Source organism: Haliaeetus albicilla, chromosome 3 (genome assembly GCF_947461875.1).
Source record: "Haliaeetus albicilla chromosome 3, bHalAlb1.1, whole genome shotgun sequence".
Taxonomy (NCBI): Eukaryota; Metazoa; Chordata; class Aves; order Accipitriformes; family Accipitridae; genus Haliaeetus; species Haliaeetus albicilla.
In genome coordinates, this window is record NC_091485.1 from 59,762,753 (window position 1) to 59,779,879 (window position 17,127).

General features: G+C 34.3%; 1 protein-coding gene across 1 annotated transcript in view; it reads right to left on the reverse strand.

The window, feature by feature from the left end:
* CSMD3 (CUB and Sushi multiple domains 3) overlaps positions 1-17,127 on the reverse strand; it is a 760,948-nt gene that overhangs the window by 203,224 nt on the left and 540,597 nt on the right. The window contains exon 31 of the mRNA XM_069779925.1: positions 11,238-11,432. Within this exon, the coding sequence (XP_069636026.1) occupies positions 11,238-11,432 (195 nt within the window). The remainder of the gene's footprint in view (positions 1-11,237; positions 11,433-17,127) is intronic.

Below are 17,127 nucleotides of genomic sequence, written 5' to 3' on the forward strand. Positions count from 1 at the left end.
TGTTAAAACCAAGTACACAAAACCCAAGTATCTACTCTCTGAAGAAAAGGAGACGTAGCACCTTTTTTTTTGCTAAGATTTTTAATAGTATTTGAATTATGTTAATCAAGGAAGGTCTTAATCCTTAGGGATGCCATAAGACAAAAACAAAGCAAGGTTGCTGGGTTTTGTGTGTCTGGAATACCTTCACATGTTCTTCACTTGTATCACTGGGATTCTCTAGTGGTCAGCAACCCAGAGAATCTTATTTGCTGCATTTCAAATCACCAAGTTGAAGAAGGCATAAGGTACAGATCTATTTCTCAGTATTGGAAAGGTAAATTTAAGGCACTTTGTTTCAGCTGTTTAGAAATATTTTTAATTGCATTTCTCATCAATCTAAGACTGTTTTATTTCCTTGTAATAAAGATTACATTTGAGAATTTCAATTTTTATTTTTCCTTGAACTCTGAGCTCCGAGAAATAAAATCTGAAGGCAAGAAGCAAACACTCCGTTCCTGTTATATTTATTTATTCTACTATTAACACTGACTCATCAGAGTATGTCTCATGGGCTAGGATACTCTATGAGAAAAAAACAATCTTTAAATATAATACTGCTAGAATTTTACTAATCTGCAAAGGACTAGTCATAATGTTTTCAAGGTAATTTACCTAACTACTAAAAGCTAATTGTCTATCATCACATGCCTATACTCAGCGTTATTTCTTCTATGACCATTTATCCTGCACTTAACAAAAGTGAAATTGATGCACATTTTACTCCCTAGTCACACAGTATTATGGATTAATCTTTGTGCATTTGACTCTAGATTTGGTTATGCAATATAATTTTATGATATCTGTGAACTTTGTCATCTCAATTTTATGTGAAGTTGTATTGGATGGCACAACTCCCCACACAAATATGTGTGGGATCTTTGTGGTAACCTTCCTTTACTGTAATATCTTTTTTCTTTTTTTAAATAACTAAAACCCACTATCACACCAACAACTTTCAATTTTATCCCGTAATCAAATATTAATCTTAACACATTGTTTTATATTTCCCTCAAAAAATAACCTTTATGGGTGGAAATCTGTCAAAAGTTTTTAAAAATTCAATGATATGGTATCAACTGTTGTTAATTTCATTCTTAAGCTTGTTGAGCTCTCAGACTTCCCGTTAAGCTCCACAGTCCTCCTCAAAAGTTACATCGATTTTTCTTCAACACATTTAACCATACATCTCCTAGTTTTGTTCTTTTTTATAATCTACCAATTTTCTAACTCTGGGAATTGGCCAGTTGCTCATCATGGAAGATTTTTGACATGTTCATTGCCTTCCACTACTTTGATAGAAAGGCTAACTTAACCTTAAGGTCAACGTTTGTACTTCAAACACTTCATATCTAGGCTCTTTCGGAACGACACAGAAAAGACTGTCTCATCCTAGCAACTTGCTATTGTTCTGGTTATCGATTTTCTTTAACATCTCTTCTATAACTGCTTCCATTTTGACACAGTTCCTTAGAGCCAAAGGAATGGTTGTAATGCAGGACTCCTCTGGTTACCTCAGTAACGTAACGTAACATAACATAACATAACATAACATAACATAACATAACATAACAAAACACAACACATAATTTACTTAGTTTTTCTGCAGTAACACTGTCCTTGAATGTATTTTTGCCCTTGAACTTCTGTTGACACTTTAATAAGTTTCCTACTTTTCTCATCTTTTAAAAAGTATACTAGTGGTTAGATTAGGTTCACGTTTTAAAGTTGTTTCTCAAAAATCTGTTGGCCACCCTCTTTTGAACATGATTTCCTTTTCCTGGAACACAGATTTTAATTTCTGTTAGATTCCTTGACTGTGTTGTTTCACCACCTCTTTTGGTGATCCTTTTAGATTTTGCTTTTGATTGGTGAGACTCTAAGATGGTATTTCTACATGATTTCCAGGTCACCAGTAAACACTTACCTTTTTGCTCCCCATACAAAGCCAAAAATTACTTTCAGTTTTTTTTCTCTTCCCCTCTTCCAGGGTGTCCAATTTGAGTGCATTATGGACACTTTGGATACATTCTGAGCACATTATTGTCACATTTACTCTCATTGAGAAAATCTGCTCTGCTTTAGGCCAGCTGTTTCTCTGTTCATTTGATACTTTTCCCTTAATGCTGAAATAAAAAGATGTTAACTGAATCACTAATATTTGAACTGAGGATAATTAAAATATCACTGTAATGTTCTCTGACCTTCAGTTACTTATATGCGCTCTCAACTGTAACTCTAAATATAGCTTAATGTCTGAATATATCTCTTAGTAAAAATTCACCCATGAACCAAACCAGTGTATTTCCTGGCATGCTACATAAGTAAAGCTTTAAACTACCAACTTAGTTAGTAACTGATTATCAAAACAATAGAAAAATATAAAATGAAGTACAGTACTACAGGGAAGGAAATGTAACCTTTTAAATTCGTAACAACAAAACAACTTCCGCGGTAGGTGGAGTACACAAATGTGTGTTAGAGTTGTGTTTCATTATATTAACTTCTGTTAGCACACAGCTGCACTTCAGGATATAGAAAAGAATTATATAATGAAAAGGTTCCAGTGAACCTTTAGTGAACCTAAAAACTAGAAGTGAAGTTTTGCTGTGGAAGATACTGTTCCTTCAAGAGAGTGTGAGATCAGAAAAAAGCTGCTATACATGCAGCTTCTGAGTGAAACATCAAGAAACGTGAGAACTTAAAAGAGGCGGCTATCCTCTTTAAACTGGATGATGATCTTGCTTACCACTCCTATAGTAGGTTGAATAACTTCTATATGTAGCCCAGTGAAGAAAGAAAAGAAATCTGAATTCCATTTTAAAACAATGCAGTCTCTTAACTGTAGGTTTTTCTATTCCACAGAACCCTCCCCTAGTCCCCACTGTGATAGTCAATGTGAAGATGACAAAACTTGTGCAAAGAATGAAATAGGAGTCTTATACATGTAACCACCAACAAATCCCACGGAATAAATCTTCTCTCACTTGACTAGGTTACTGAAGTCTTATTAAGACAAGAGAGAGGACCTTCAGACTGCTGCCTGAGGTTAAGTTAGAAACATGCATATTTAGCAGGTATAGTCAGTGCAGATGACTGGATTAGTTTCTTTAATTCCAGTTATTAATTAACTGACTGACTGACTGATACTATATAATCCTATCCTACTTCGGCGTCTTGCAGTCTTTGGAAAATAAATATTTGCTTATCTGTGTGAATAAATGGTAAGGATATTTTTTCCTTCTAAGAAGACAATACCCAGCAGCCACCTTGTATGTTCTAAAAGATCTTCAAAGAAAAATGTGTACCTATGATGTTACCACTCCACCTCAAAATACATGCTGGAATAACCATTTTTTTAAAGGAATAATAATGTTTTTCAATCTTCTACAGGAAAATTTACATATTCAAAACAAAAAATAAATGTCAGATTTTAATATTCTAAATCAAAAAACCATACTTTATTCTGCGTTTTAATCTGTGTTTTCTTTATGCTTTTATTGCCAAATACATTAGCAACTGTATGCTATTCTCAATAAAACAAAAGTTCCCTGTTATATTTTCCTTGCTTATTCATGTTTATTCAAATTAACAGTGGTGTCTAAGTGGACCTATTTAAAATTATGGCTTGGATATACACAATTTCAGATACATTTTTTTATAGTAAAGAATATAAAAAATTAAGGCTAAAAAAAAATCGAAGTTTATGTAGCTTGAACTATTTCTCCTTCTTTCTAACATATCCTTCATTAAACTATGCTTCTAAAAATTGGCAGCAGATTTAGTTCAACAGAAGATGAAGCACCTGGTTTTATGGTGCACTCTATTTAACTAATCCCTTAAATACCTTGGAAATTAGGATTCTCTGCCAGCTGATTTTAATGAGATCGTTGTAATTAACTACTATTCTTTATTTCTTATGCTTTATTTACCATTATATTACATTAATGAATGTAATATAATGAAATTAAAAGCTTGGAATAATTACACACAGCATTTATTATTCAATGGACATTGTAAAGCCGTATTATGAATTCCAAATGTATATGCAAAAGGTCAGACACTCAAAGTAATGATTGGTGTGGGTATATGTATGTGTCTGTATTTATTTTTAATTATTTTCTGAGCTTTTTAGACTTATTATCCTTTACAGTTCATTCCAGTAACATTTTTAAACTTACTCTGATATGAATAGAAGAACAGCTTTAAGAAGACCCGAGATTTTAACTTAATCACGTTTTCCAAGAACTGTGGTTTTTTTGGCAAAATACCAGCTATCTGTATATCTATATAGAAAGATGTTTTAGTACCCTATTTCCCAAACCATTTGTGTATTTTACAGTAAACAGCGGCTTACTGTAGGAAAAATGAGCCCACTCTCTCCAAGAAGTATATATTGATAACCAAATCTCTACCTAATTACTGTCAAATCCACTACGCGGAATTTAGCTTTTCTCTTTTTGGCTTTTTGGCTTGATAGTTTTTGGTGTACAATGGTCTCCTTTCCATAGAGGAGGAGTAATGAGTGTGTTCATATAGAAAAGTGTCTAGTGTGAGATCTATAGGTTAAGGTATACTCAGACCTAGGTGCCTACTCTTACTTTCTCAGGAACCTCCTAAGTCTTAAATTTTTACACATACACACAAAAAGTACAATCCCTCCAAAATAGTGTTTGTTGTATGCTTTAACCTCAAGCAGTATTGCTTCCACACAGTGTATTCAGATATTTCACTATATGTAGTATTTCCTATGTTGCTGCTTGAAGTCACGCCCTGCTAAGCATGCAAGCACGTAAATACTGTTCATGCAGTCCAGATGCAAACAGAAAAATATACCTTCCTAACAAGCTCGTTGAATCCTCTTTGGTGACCTTTTAAGAAACCTGTTTCTCTCCACTGACTATACTGGGAGGAAATCCTGGAATGGTAAAGCAATGGGCACATATTTATAAAAAATGGGCAGTGGAAGCTTGGAAATAAAAATTTAGTACGCAGAAGATGTTTCAGTCACAATAAAATAAAATCTTTTGCATTTTCTTCAAAAGCCCTTCAACTGCCTTTTCAAGTCCGACTATTAAGAACTAACTTTTCAAAGTACCTAGCATTTAAGCAGCATTTGACATATTCAAAACACAATCCTAATTGGAGGAAGTAAATGGATGACTACAATTGCAGCACCACCTATGCCACATCTTCCACATGTTTTAATGCCTTTAGTACTTTTATTACCTTAATGGAATGCTGACTAATGTTGGTCTTGGCACTACAGTGCACAGTAACTCTCAAAGCCTTCATTCCACTCTTTATACCATGAATACCAACCATTTAAACTCACATCATCCTCAGAGATTCTGGCAGAGGCCCTTTCCTAACATGAGAAAGATAGACATTGGACTACTGAGAATTAATTTCAGATTTTTGCAAGAATTCTTCTTTAGTGATTAAAAGCCATCCTGGCTTTGTATCCTCACTGTATCTCTGCTTCTCTTCTACTATCTCATTCAATCCTCTAGCACCTCCAAAGTATGAAGACAATGTATTTACTGCAGACTTAATTCTCTGCCACAGATGATACATTATTTTAAAGCAAACCAATCACATTGAGGAACAAGCCTCTTATAGAGAACTGCAAAAGCAAATATCAGCCTGGCACGTTAAATTCATTAAATAATTAAAAGGACTTAAATATATATATTTTTAGCAAAAAATAATGAGCAGTAACTGTAGCCAACCCAAAATACAGTTACTACTATCCATCTACAGTATCCCTGTAATAATGTCTGATCCTGATCTCAGTTACATTTTAGACATGCATTCGATCTGTTCTATTATAAACAAGCAGTTTTGCCTAGAAACGTTATTTTGTTTGGTTGCTTTTTTAATAAAGATGAAAATGTTAAATACCAAAGATGGAAGTTAATGAATGTTCGGCTTCTAAAAACTGTTTTGTGCCTTTCAATATCTTCTTTTTAATTGTTTATATATGATACTTGAGGATTTGGGAATGTAATCAAGCATTCTGCATTTGTACTCCAAAAATGCAGAATGGGACAAAAATGTCAATGAAAGCTCCAGCTGTTTTGATCAAAATCTTTACATCCAAAATATTATAAACACAAAAAAAGCCTTGATTCGTACATGTATAAAATAGACCATCACATGCCAGTTCTTACTGTTTAACATACTTGAGCATTTTTAAGAAATGTAAATTAGATAACCTAGAAATTCAACCTTGTATTTACCTACCTATCCTAAATAAAAATCACCCAAGAAAGTATTTTAGCCTAGTGTGCCTTAGTCTTTTATCTTCTTCTAGACTTAAATGTTTGCCTATGACAAGAACATTCTCAATTCTTTATAATATTGTCAATGATGGTGAAAATAATGATTTTCTTTTTTTGTCCTTGCAATTTGTAATAGTACTCAGCCTGACTATGATTTATTATATAAAAAATTGGCTGACTAAAGTCATGGTTTCAAAAGACCACACCAGTATGCAATAACCACATTAGAATCATAGCTTCACTATGTAAAAAGTGCACAAAAATGTGACCTATAAAGCCTCTGATTAAGTAATCAATATTGAATGTTTGAGGAAAAAAGCTGTCAACATTTAATATATTACAAAATAATAAACAGTAAGATTAAGCTCTTTTGTGCAATCTTCCATCCTAAAATTTTTCAGATATAAACCTGATCTGAGCTATTTCAAATAGCTGTGACAAGTTAATACAGATAGAAAGAAACAAAAAAATCATACAGAAAACTATGAATTACTGGAAATTAGGTCAAGTCCTACCGTCAGAACCAAAACAAAGAACAGGTACTTCCTTTGACATTTCAGTTTTCAGGAAAACATTTCTTTGGGAGAAGATGAGGCTGCAGGCACCCCTTTTCCCAGCTCCTAATAATGTGAATTATCCCCCAGGTCATATGGGAGAGGAATGGACATGTTCAAGGTTCTCTCTCCTTTCTCATAATGCATATGCTTCTGGTTTTTAGCATGGTCTTTAATCACTAAACCACCATGGCTCTAGTATGTAATTGTGTACGTAAGACTGGGAATTAAGAGTTCTTGCTGCAATCATAATTAAGAATGTTTCTGTTGCTTTTAAATATCATTGTATGGAATTGCTCTGTGAGCACTCCCAGGTTTTTTTGGTTGTCTTTTAAACAGAAGACAAAGAGTACATATGAATATTCTGAATACTGATCCTGTGTTAGAAAAAAAAAAAAAGCAAATAAATCATAGGCAGTTCAGGACAATATTTGGGATTGTTAGATATATCCCTCAGATGGAGATATTTTGAAGCCTGGATTCAAATATTTCCAAGGATTAAACAACAGACTACAATGAAACACAGCAATATTTTTTAGTGATCAATAAATGATTTCTTCTGGTAGGAACAACGTTTTTACACTCAGTCATAAATGTGATCTCCCACTACAGGGCTTTTTGTTACTCTGTAAACAATTGTTATTTGCTACCAAAAATTTAAAATTAACTGTAGTTGGTGAAGCTAAGAGAAATCATTAAACATAATCTCTGTCATAGTAATATTGCATCTGCATGTGTTAATTACATGCTGTTCTTAACATCCACCACAAAATGCCAAATAGCTTAGCGTATTAGCCTGGATAATCTTTGCATGCATTCATAAAAGAATGAAGCCAATGATTTGGTTGACTTCCCACACTTATTAGAGAGGCTCAAGGTCATTTTAAATAATGATTTCAAGGAAATGCAAGTCATGCCTAATGCACATGGGACTAGGTCATAAAAAATATTTCGTGCATAAAGGTACCATTGCAAAAACATCAGCTCTATGCACTGAGTAAGTTTTGGAAAACTAGTCCTCTATGATCCTGAAAGCCTCTGCTCAGCTTTTATCTAACTCCAAAATCATCAGTTATTGACTTTCAGGGTCTGTAGACAGACATATTTTCTAGTTTTGCACATTCCCAGGAAAGCAAGTTTTGATAGACTGAGCAATCCATCAGCCAGTTCAGGCCGAAGCCTGACCAGACCCAGAACATCAAGTGTTCCTCAACAAAGATCTCCTATGGGGCTTGATAGAATCATGGAATCATAGAATCATTTAGGTTGGAAAAGACCTTTAAGATCATCGAGTCCAACCATCAACCATGCCCACTAAACCATGTCCTGAAGTACCCCGTCTACTCGCTTCATGAATACCTCCAGGGATGGTGATGCAACCACTTCCCTGGGCAGCCTATTCCAATGTCTGACAACCCTCTCAGTAAAGAAATTTTTCCTAATATCTAACCTAAATCTCCCTTGCTGCAACTTGAGGCCACATCTTGATGCACCAGACATTTTCAGAGAATGCTTAAAGCAATCCCAAATGGTTGCCTTTCCAATATAATAGAGCCACGGCCTTCATTTTCTTTTTAATTCTGAATGGAGAATGTATTTATGGCCATGTTTTATCTAAAAGGCTAGACTTTAGAACAAGTAAGACACATAAACCCTTTCTCTGCGTGGGCCATTTGAACTCATCTACCATCTCTCAGGCGTATGTCTTAAGTTATGTCAAGTTATTCAGAATGGGTATAGAGATGGTACTCTATCCTCCTCTATTGAGATTCTACTATTCAGTGAAAATATCTATATTAATTGCAAGAAGAAGAGTTTTTACTTAATAGGGTCTGAGTTTAGACCACTGTATCAGTTTCACCCTCATGCTATCCAGGTTATTTATCTAATCATTTTCTTCATGGAAACAATCAAATATTACTGACACAAATTCTCTTAGAAGAGAAAAAGCTTTTCTATATTCTTTGAATTATACTCTTTACAAGACCAGTTCTACACATTGTAAAGCATGTCCCTTGAGCCCAGAGGGCCATCTGGAGTGTTGAAAGTTCTCCCTTCCTTTCCTCTGACCTACTTAGGTCCAAACAAGAGCAAAATGAGAATACTCATTCGTAACATTTCTCTTTTCCATATTCTAAGATTCCTTACTCCCCCTATAAAGCTATATGGCTAAATATGGCTCAAAGGAATTTAACAGAATAACCTGGTTTCTAAATTGATATTAAAAATGTAAAAGTTTAGAGAGAAAGAGAGGTAATTTTTTAACAAACTTTTTTTACTTCATACCTAAAACATTAGATCAAAATATTGCAGGTATAAAGGGGGTTCAGGTTCTCAATTTTTTTTTCTTAAAAATAAATAAGAATATGAAAAAATACACACATACTGAAGTGTAGTGTATACCACATTTCATTATAACACCATCAGTTTCAATGGAGTTTCAAAAATACAACTGGCAGAATGGAGGAATCTCATTTCTCTAATAAGCAGATTTTTTACGTAGGTGAGACTGGTGGTCAGGAGGCAAAATTCAGTTCTCAAACTGTTTCTGCCAGCTCCATGTAATTGAAAGCTAATCAACTGGTATCATCTTTCTCACAGCTATATAAATGTTCTGTTTTTCTTGAGCTAAATCCTGCAAAAGTTGAAAGCATTGATTACATTGTAAAAATATACTATAATATATCACAGCAACTTCTACAAACCTTCATCGACTCTGAACTGGAGAAAAAAGCAACGTAAGAACAAGTGAAAATTCCAAAGGTAAGGCGTTTTTATGGAGCCTACTCTGTGACATCATATTCTTAAGAAGTGTGGGGTTTGTCATCTTTGAACTAAGACCTTGTTCGTCCAGGAAAGAAAATGGTCCAGTTAGTGACAGATATCCACTACCCCTTTTATTATAAGATTTTTTTTTCCTTTTATTAAAATGGCACTCCTTTCAAGCAAACACTTTCCCTTTAGTGAATGTTAAAATAGATAGCACTGGAGGATTGCTAAGTAGATTATAAGTGGCATGAATAGACACAATTATTGCATCACTGATAAAGAAATTCTTTATCTTTCACTACCCATGAAAAAGACCTTCCAAAATAAAGAAATTTTTCTCCTCTCATACAAAAAAACCTTCCTCACTGAATCCTCTCTAGAAAACAACGTTCATATCTCATTTTAAAATGAGGAAGACATTTTTTACTTCCATTGCACACAGTCTACAAGTTTGAACACATTTCCAAAAGATTGCTATGGCCAGTTTTCCAATTTGATGCCACTGGAGTTTGGTGTTTAGTGCTATTATGTTTTTGGTGGATAATGGAAATACTAAAATTCTTCAAATGCTTATAAAATTGGTTATTCTTTAGAGTTGACAATTATATTTTTGTTTTTGTTTTGCTGGTACTCCACCATCCACTTTGCAGTAGAACTTGAAGTATACAAAAAAGAAAATCCATACTCTATTTAAAATAAATATATTCAAATTGGAAATGGATTTAACAGCTTTTTTTGGTCTTCAAATTATGAAAAAGAATTGAAATTAACATGATAAAGAGGAGATTTTATTTAAACTTACAAAGCAAATGTTAATTTTATAACGTGGCATTTTTGTGTTTATTAATATCTGGATATGTGGAAGAGGTTTTGTGCTTAATCTTACAGAATATGTGAAAAGAATACTGGGTTTTTTATGAAGTGGCTATCAATTGCTGGTAAGAACTAACACCAAATCAGTAAAATAAAAATTCAATTTTTTCTTAGAGTTTAAATCTGAAAATGCTTACACTCGAGATAGTCAGTGATAATATAACTAATGTCAGGAGACTGCTGAAATGAGTGGAGTTCTTCATATTCTTAAAAGTCTGAATGATTGGATCTCTAGTGCATTTCAAGGCTGAATTTTTCTAGAGACCACATGTGTAACAGGTTAAATGATGTAATGTTGTATGTACAAAATATTTCACCTACGTCGTTTAAAAACCAGTAATAACAAAAAGAAACAAACATATATATGACTATACTTAATGCTCTGTTTAAATAAGTATATATGGTACATATCTCTATACTCTTCTGTAAATTTGCTAATTCAAGAATACAGGTCAGCATAGAGGATGACATTACTATCAACCTCTATTTGCAGTATTAACTTGTAGCACTATTTATCCAATGTTACTAAAAACTTGAAACAATATTTATCCTGAGTTACTAAATATGTTCTTTTTATTAAATTTATCATTGAAAAGGGCTTTGTCCTAAAAGAAAAGTTTATTAAAATGGCTTCTTCTAATTTTGTACCTGTTTTTTCCATATGACGAAGCAAGAATAATAATAACAGCAACTATAATAAATGAAAAACTGCTCTTACCATGACAACTGGGCAGGGCTCTGTTCCATCCAGGTCTGCCATCATCTCCCATGATACATGTTAGTGTAGAATATCCTTGAAGGACATACCCTGCATCACAGTAATATGTGACAGTTGACCCCAGTTTATAATCCATTCCAAGTCTTGTTCCATTCATTATATTTCCAGGATCAAAGCAAGACTCACGAAGCTTTGCTATAGAGGAAATAAATGTAAACATAATTCTGAATATAATCTAAACCGTTACAAATATTTTCTGGAGTTCTCTCAAGGTCTTGAGTACCCTGTAGACAAATAATGCTCCTTTTATTTTTTTATTTTTTTTAAAGAATCCTTCCATTCTAAATCAAATGTTCTCTCTCCGTTTTAGAGACTGTACAAATTACTCTACAATGACCAAAACCATGTCTCCTATATTCTTCCTAGATAATATCTATAGAGCTCCATTATAAGAATTGTTTTTCCAGAGTTGGCTGTGACTAATGATGTAGTTACTTAGATTAAGTTAGATATATGGACTCTGTTCCAGTAGATAAGACACATCCTAGTTTTAAAATCTGTGGTTGGAAAACTGGTAAGTGGACGTGTGCTGGTTTTGGCTGGGATGGAGTTAATTTTCTTCATAGTAGCTAGTATGGGGCTGGTTTGGATTTGTGCTGAAAACAGTGTTGATAACACAGGGATGTTTTAGTTATAGCTGAGCAGTGCTTACACAGAGCCAAGGCCTTTTCTGCTCCTCACCCCACCCTACCAGAAAGCAGGCTGGGGATGCACAAGAAGTTGGGAGGGGACACAGCTGGGACAGCTGACCCCAACTGACCAAAGGGATATTCCAGACTATATGATGTCATGCTCAGCAACAAAAGCTGGGGGAAGAAGAAGGAAGGAGGGAACATTTGGAGTGATGGCGCTTGTCTTCTCAAGTCACCATTATGTGTAATGGAGCCCTGCTTCCCTGGAGATGGTTGAACACCTGCCTGCCAATGGGAAACAGTGAATGAATTCTGTATTTTCCTTTGCTTGCGTGCATGACTTTTGCTTTACCTATTAAACTGTATTTCAACACACAAATTTTGTCACTTTTACTCTTCTGATTCTCTCCCCCATCCCACTGTGGGGGGAGTGAGCGAGCAGCTGTATGTTGCTTAGTTGCCAGCTGGGATTAAACCATGAGAGGAGGAAACGAATAGAAGTACTTTGTTACAAAATAAAAAGTATGCAAACAAGAATTTCTTCAAAATTAATAAACTCCAAATGAGTATCTATATCTGTCCATATGATACACTGATATATTTTCATACAGCCTTTTTTTCCTCACTGGAGGACAAAGCATGAATATATTCCTTAAATTTATCTCCTTTTTTTGTTTTTTTATAGCTATTTGTTTCAAAATATTGAAATAAATTCAAATGTATGCATATCTTTGCTTCCCTCTTCCTTCTATAATGTGAATACCAGTGTGTTTAATATCCAAGACATAACAAACTGCAGAAAAATAACCACTTGGCACTTCTAATTAACAACATTACTATGTAGAAGGGGAGAAAAGGTAAACATTTTGGAAAAATTTGCAATGTTTTTCCATTAAGGAAAAAAACAGTAAACATATTACGAAATGGTAGAAGCTGGAATGAAGCAGATGATGTTGTGCTGTGCAGGATGGAGTTTGGAGTAATTTATTTTACCAAGAAGAAGACAGAAATTTCAGATTTTCTTCTTTACCATTTAAGGGTCTTGTGAAGATCAATAGGGAACACTTATTCATTTTCTGCTAGATCAGTGCCAACTTTCTAATATATCAAAAGATGTGACTTTTTACCAGGCATATTTGCACTATGGAACTTTCTGCTACAGGCAGGTACAGCTGCCAAAAGACTGTACGAGCTTTGAAATTCCTGGAAAGCTATTTAAGAGCTTTAAATACAAAGACACTTTATCTGATTCTGGCAGTACCTAAACTAAAGTTTCTGAAAACTTACAGATAATAGAGAGAAAGTATTATATATTTGACTTTTATATAGTTTAGCCACGTATCAGCTATTGGTCACTACTAGAGACAAGCTAATGAACTAAGTAGATTGTTAGTTTGATCCCCTAAGGCCATTTTCCTGTTGTAGTATTTCTGAGAGGAGAGAAAGAATTACATTGCAAAACCATAAATGTACATTTATATTTAAAGATGGAAACACAGAATAATTGTTTTGAAATTTCAACCTCACATCTTCCTAAAGAACATGAGGGTCTCCTAATGTGATTAACAATTTATTAGAATTTGCATATCTAATCTAGAGACCATGCTTCTGATATTAAAAACAGTACAATAACAAGTAATAGTTACATCACATAGTTAATTATTAAGAACAGGTATTTGATATGCACACTGATTCATTTAGTAGCTGTAGTGTGGTGCCTGTAACATCTGCCTCCTGCTCTGAATGGTGAGGCTTCAAAATACAGTGTGACATTACAAAAAGAAAGGCTAAATTTTTTGTAACAATCACATTCAAAAATCTGGGTGGAAAATCAAAAGTTAAAAGATATAATTTACTAGAAAGCCTGTAAGGTATCACATAGATATTAATAATTATTATGTAGGCCAACTACACTGTCACCTGAGAAGTCTGGCAGACTTTAGGGCAAACTGAAATTTCTTTCAAGTCCAAATTCTCAAATTAAAAAAAAAAAAAAAAAAAAAGTTAAAAAAAGAGATAAGAAAGGATCATTTAATTTAGGATTATAACTAACATTTTGACCATAGCAAGAAAACCTTTTTTCTTCTTACTGAACTGATGTTTATATATTTGTATTGATACACAACTGATATTGTGAGACCACCATTCTTGAGTTTATGACAAGAAATCCATGTTTCATAACTCTAGCAGATCCTTGGATAAAGTAGAGATTATTACTACATGAGAAATTAAAGAGAGGTGAAGATAAAGTAACCTATTATGTCTGGTGCATAAATCAAAAACTGAGGAAAGACACAATCTGTCACAGCACGAATTTTCCCTAGGGAAAAATTACAGCCCTGTAATTTTCTTTTCCCCAAATGTACAGTTGTGACAGACTCCTGAAGTTGCTGACTAAACAGTAACAATGTCACTAGAGAAATACAGTTTCTTAATAACTATTCTGAAAAATACTGAAGCCTTAAATACTTAGCACCTTCAAACTACTTTTGCAAATCTGAAGTAGCTGCTAAGTGAACTTGTAAAGAAAGTCAGTATACTACACTACAATATATGAAGAATGAAGTCAAACGTGGCAAAAGGATTCATCAGGTCTAGCTGAGAACCAGTGAATAAAAGAACAAATAAGAAGACTGTATTAGCAAATTTATAAGAATAAAATAGAAATGCTCTCAGGAGACAGGAGGAAAAGTGCTTCACCATCAATGTCATACTGCTCCAACTGAAGAACTATAGACACTGATGACCCCTGTAGCCCTTCCACTTTCTTTCTCAAGAATACTAGTATCATTAAACTGAAAACACAGAAGGGCAGTGGCAGGTTTAGCAGAACATCAGTGAAAATGCTGGAGAGTGTATGTGCTACAATTTTAGGTGTATTATTATGAAGACATTTTTCTGTATTACTATTTTTTAAATTATTTTCTGTAATAATTAGGTATGGACTAAAAATAATTGTTTCATTAGTTAAGATTAGAGTTACAGTAACATTGTATTCTTGGCTGTGCATACTAGGTGTAAATTCCTTTGCCCATAATAAAATTTTGCAACAAGCTTGAAGAAAAACAGCAATTACTTCTCTGATAATTTTGGCATACCACTGGATCAATTAAGGCTTCTGAAATACGGGCTGAAAACAGGTAACGATATGTGCTGCTGCAATCTCAAGTTCAACAAGGAAGACTCTGTTGGCTAACATATGGTAATGATGCCAAAACCCTCTATAAAACTAGTAACTCAGCACATGGAAAACAACATTGAAAGCCAAGAGAAGCAGGTGCTTTGTCCAGAACTTGATGATTTACTACTCCATCCGTAAGTCTCAAAGAGAACAAAGTCATAAGCATAAGCCACAAAGCTTCTTAGAGAGAACATTACACATATCTAACCATAGCAAACATTTCATAATTATTCTCCAGAGCACTTATTAGAACTAATAAGCTGCTCCTCCATTATAAGAGACAAAGCAAGAGAGGGAGGAAGGGAAGAACAAAACCCAACCAGAAACATGACTGCAGACCAGACTTCAGACATGGGTCAGGTCTGAGATTTGACCTGAAAAATATAGCCTGTTAATGAAGTAAAACTTGAGTACCACTTCCACTTAAAATAGTATTAGTGTACATATAGGACACAACTGCAGCTGCTACAATCTGTGTGAAAAAGGTAAGTTCATTGAATCAGAACAATTCAGGTTGGAAGAGATGTAGCTCAACCCCCATGCAAAGCAGGGCCAATGTGGGGCACAAAGCATTGAGATAACAATAGATCTGACCACAGCATGTTAAAACAAATTTTTTATAAGCATTCATTATATTAGTTTAATAGTTGCTGGTCACAGTGTTGATTTATTTGCTCTCACAGTTGTTGCACTTGTTCTCAGAGTTGTGTTATCTAACACTTTACTTACTGTATATGTTCCCTGTTGTGCTGTTTATCACCTCTGGGGACTGGGTTAATGTTATCATTTTGATGTACTATGTAACGCTGGCTTATGATATGATAAAATTACTGGTCGTGAGACTAAACTGGTATTTGTACTCAGCATTGCCGTCATCTCCGTACTTCGGGAACCATCTCTTGGAAACTATTAATAATTAAACCCTTTATCTTTTCTCCTTGGAGAGCCAATCTGTGGGGGAGACAAGGGGAGACACCTTCCCCTGCTCATTCACCTTCCCTTTTTCCTTCACCTTCCTCTTCTCCTCCAGGCTAGTTACAATAGCTCCTGAGAATTTTGAACGTCCTTGGGATTTTCAAACCACCATGTTCCTACTGCTATGTCTCCTGAATGTGTTTCAGGTCTTGTTTAAGGTTAAACAAATATTTAAGAATACCACCCAGAGATCTGCCCTGAGGCTGGACAGTTATGAGTGGCAGGGTGCATAGGATAGTACGTCCAAGTACCTAGGACACTGGGTACCTCCAATGTTATGGAACTTCAAACTTTGTGGGTTTGCCAAAGCAACAAATGCATCAGTCTTTCCCTTGTATACTTTTGCATTTACTAATTGCTTTCAGAATAAATGCCAAAGAAAATAAGTCCAGGGAGGTTAGGATGTATTGCCTCTATACCAGCAACATCCATATTTTCCCCCAGGTTGTCTTTACAGATTATTGGGTATTTTCATAATCATTTAATATCGAATATTTCTGTTTCTTCAGCCCACAGAGGCAGTTATGAAAGCTGCTATTGATTATGCATTTTAGAAGTCTGTATTTTCTTGTTTACTGTGTTATGACCTCAGAGAGATCTGTCTGAGACAGGTAGATAGCTCTACCATGGCCTATCATACAAAGGCCTGGCCAAAATATTTTTTCATTTTCACTATTGGTTTCCTAGATTCTAGCACATCATTTCATCTTACAAGATCTTAAATGCATACATGCCAACATGCTCTACTATGTAAAGGAAAAAAAAAAAATATTCTTGAAAAAAGTTGTATATATGCTGTTAAGTTTTGTTGCTGCAACATTTTTGAAACCTGTAAACTGCTGCCTGATTTTTTTTTCCTTTGGAATCATACATTTAACCTTATCATGTATCATCTAAATGAAATCGTATTAGAAGCTTTATCTTAAATTAGTACCCTTATAAGATTATATTTTGTATGTATTGCTAATACACATTATCATACTCTTAGGCAAAACGAAAACATTACCAGGCAGAGAACTATGAGAAATTCAAACACATTAAA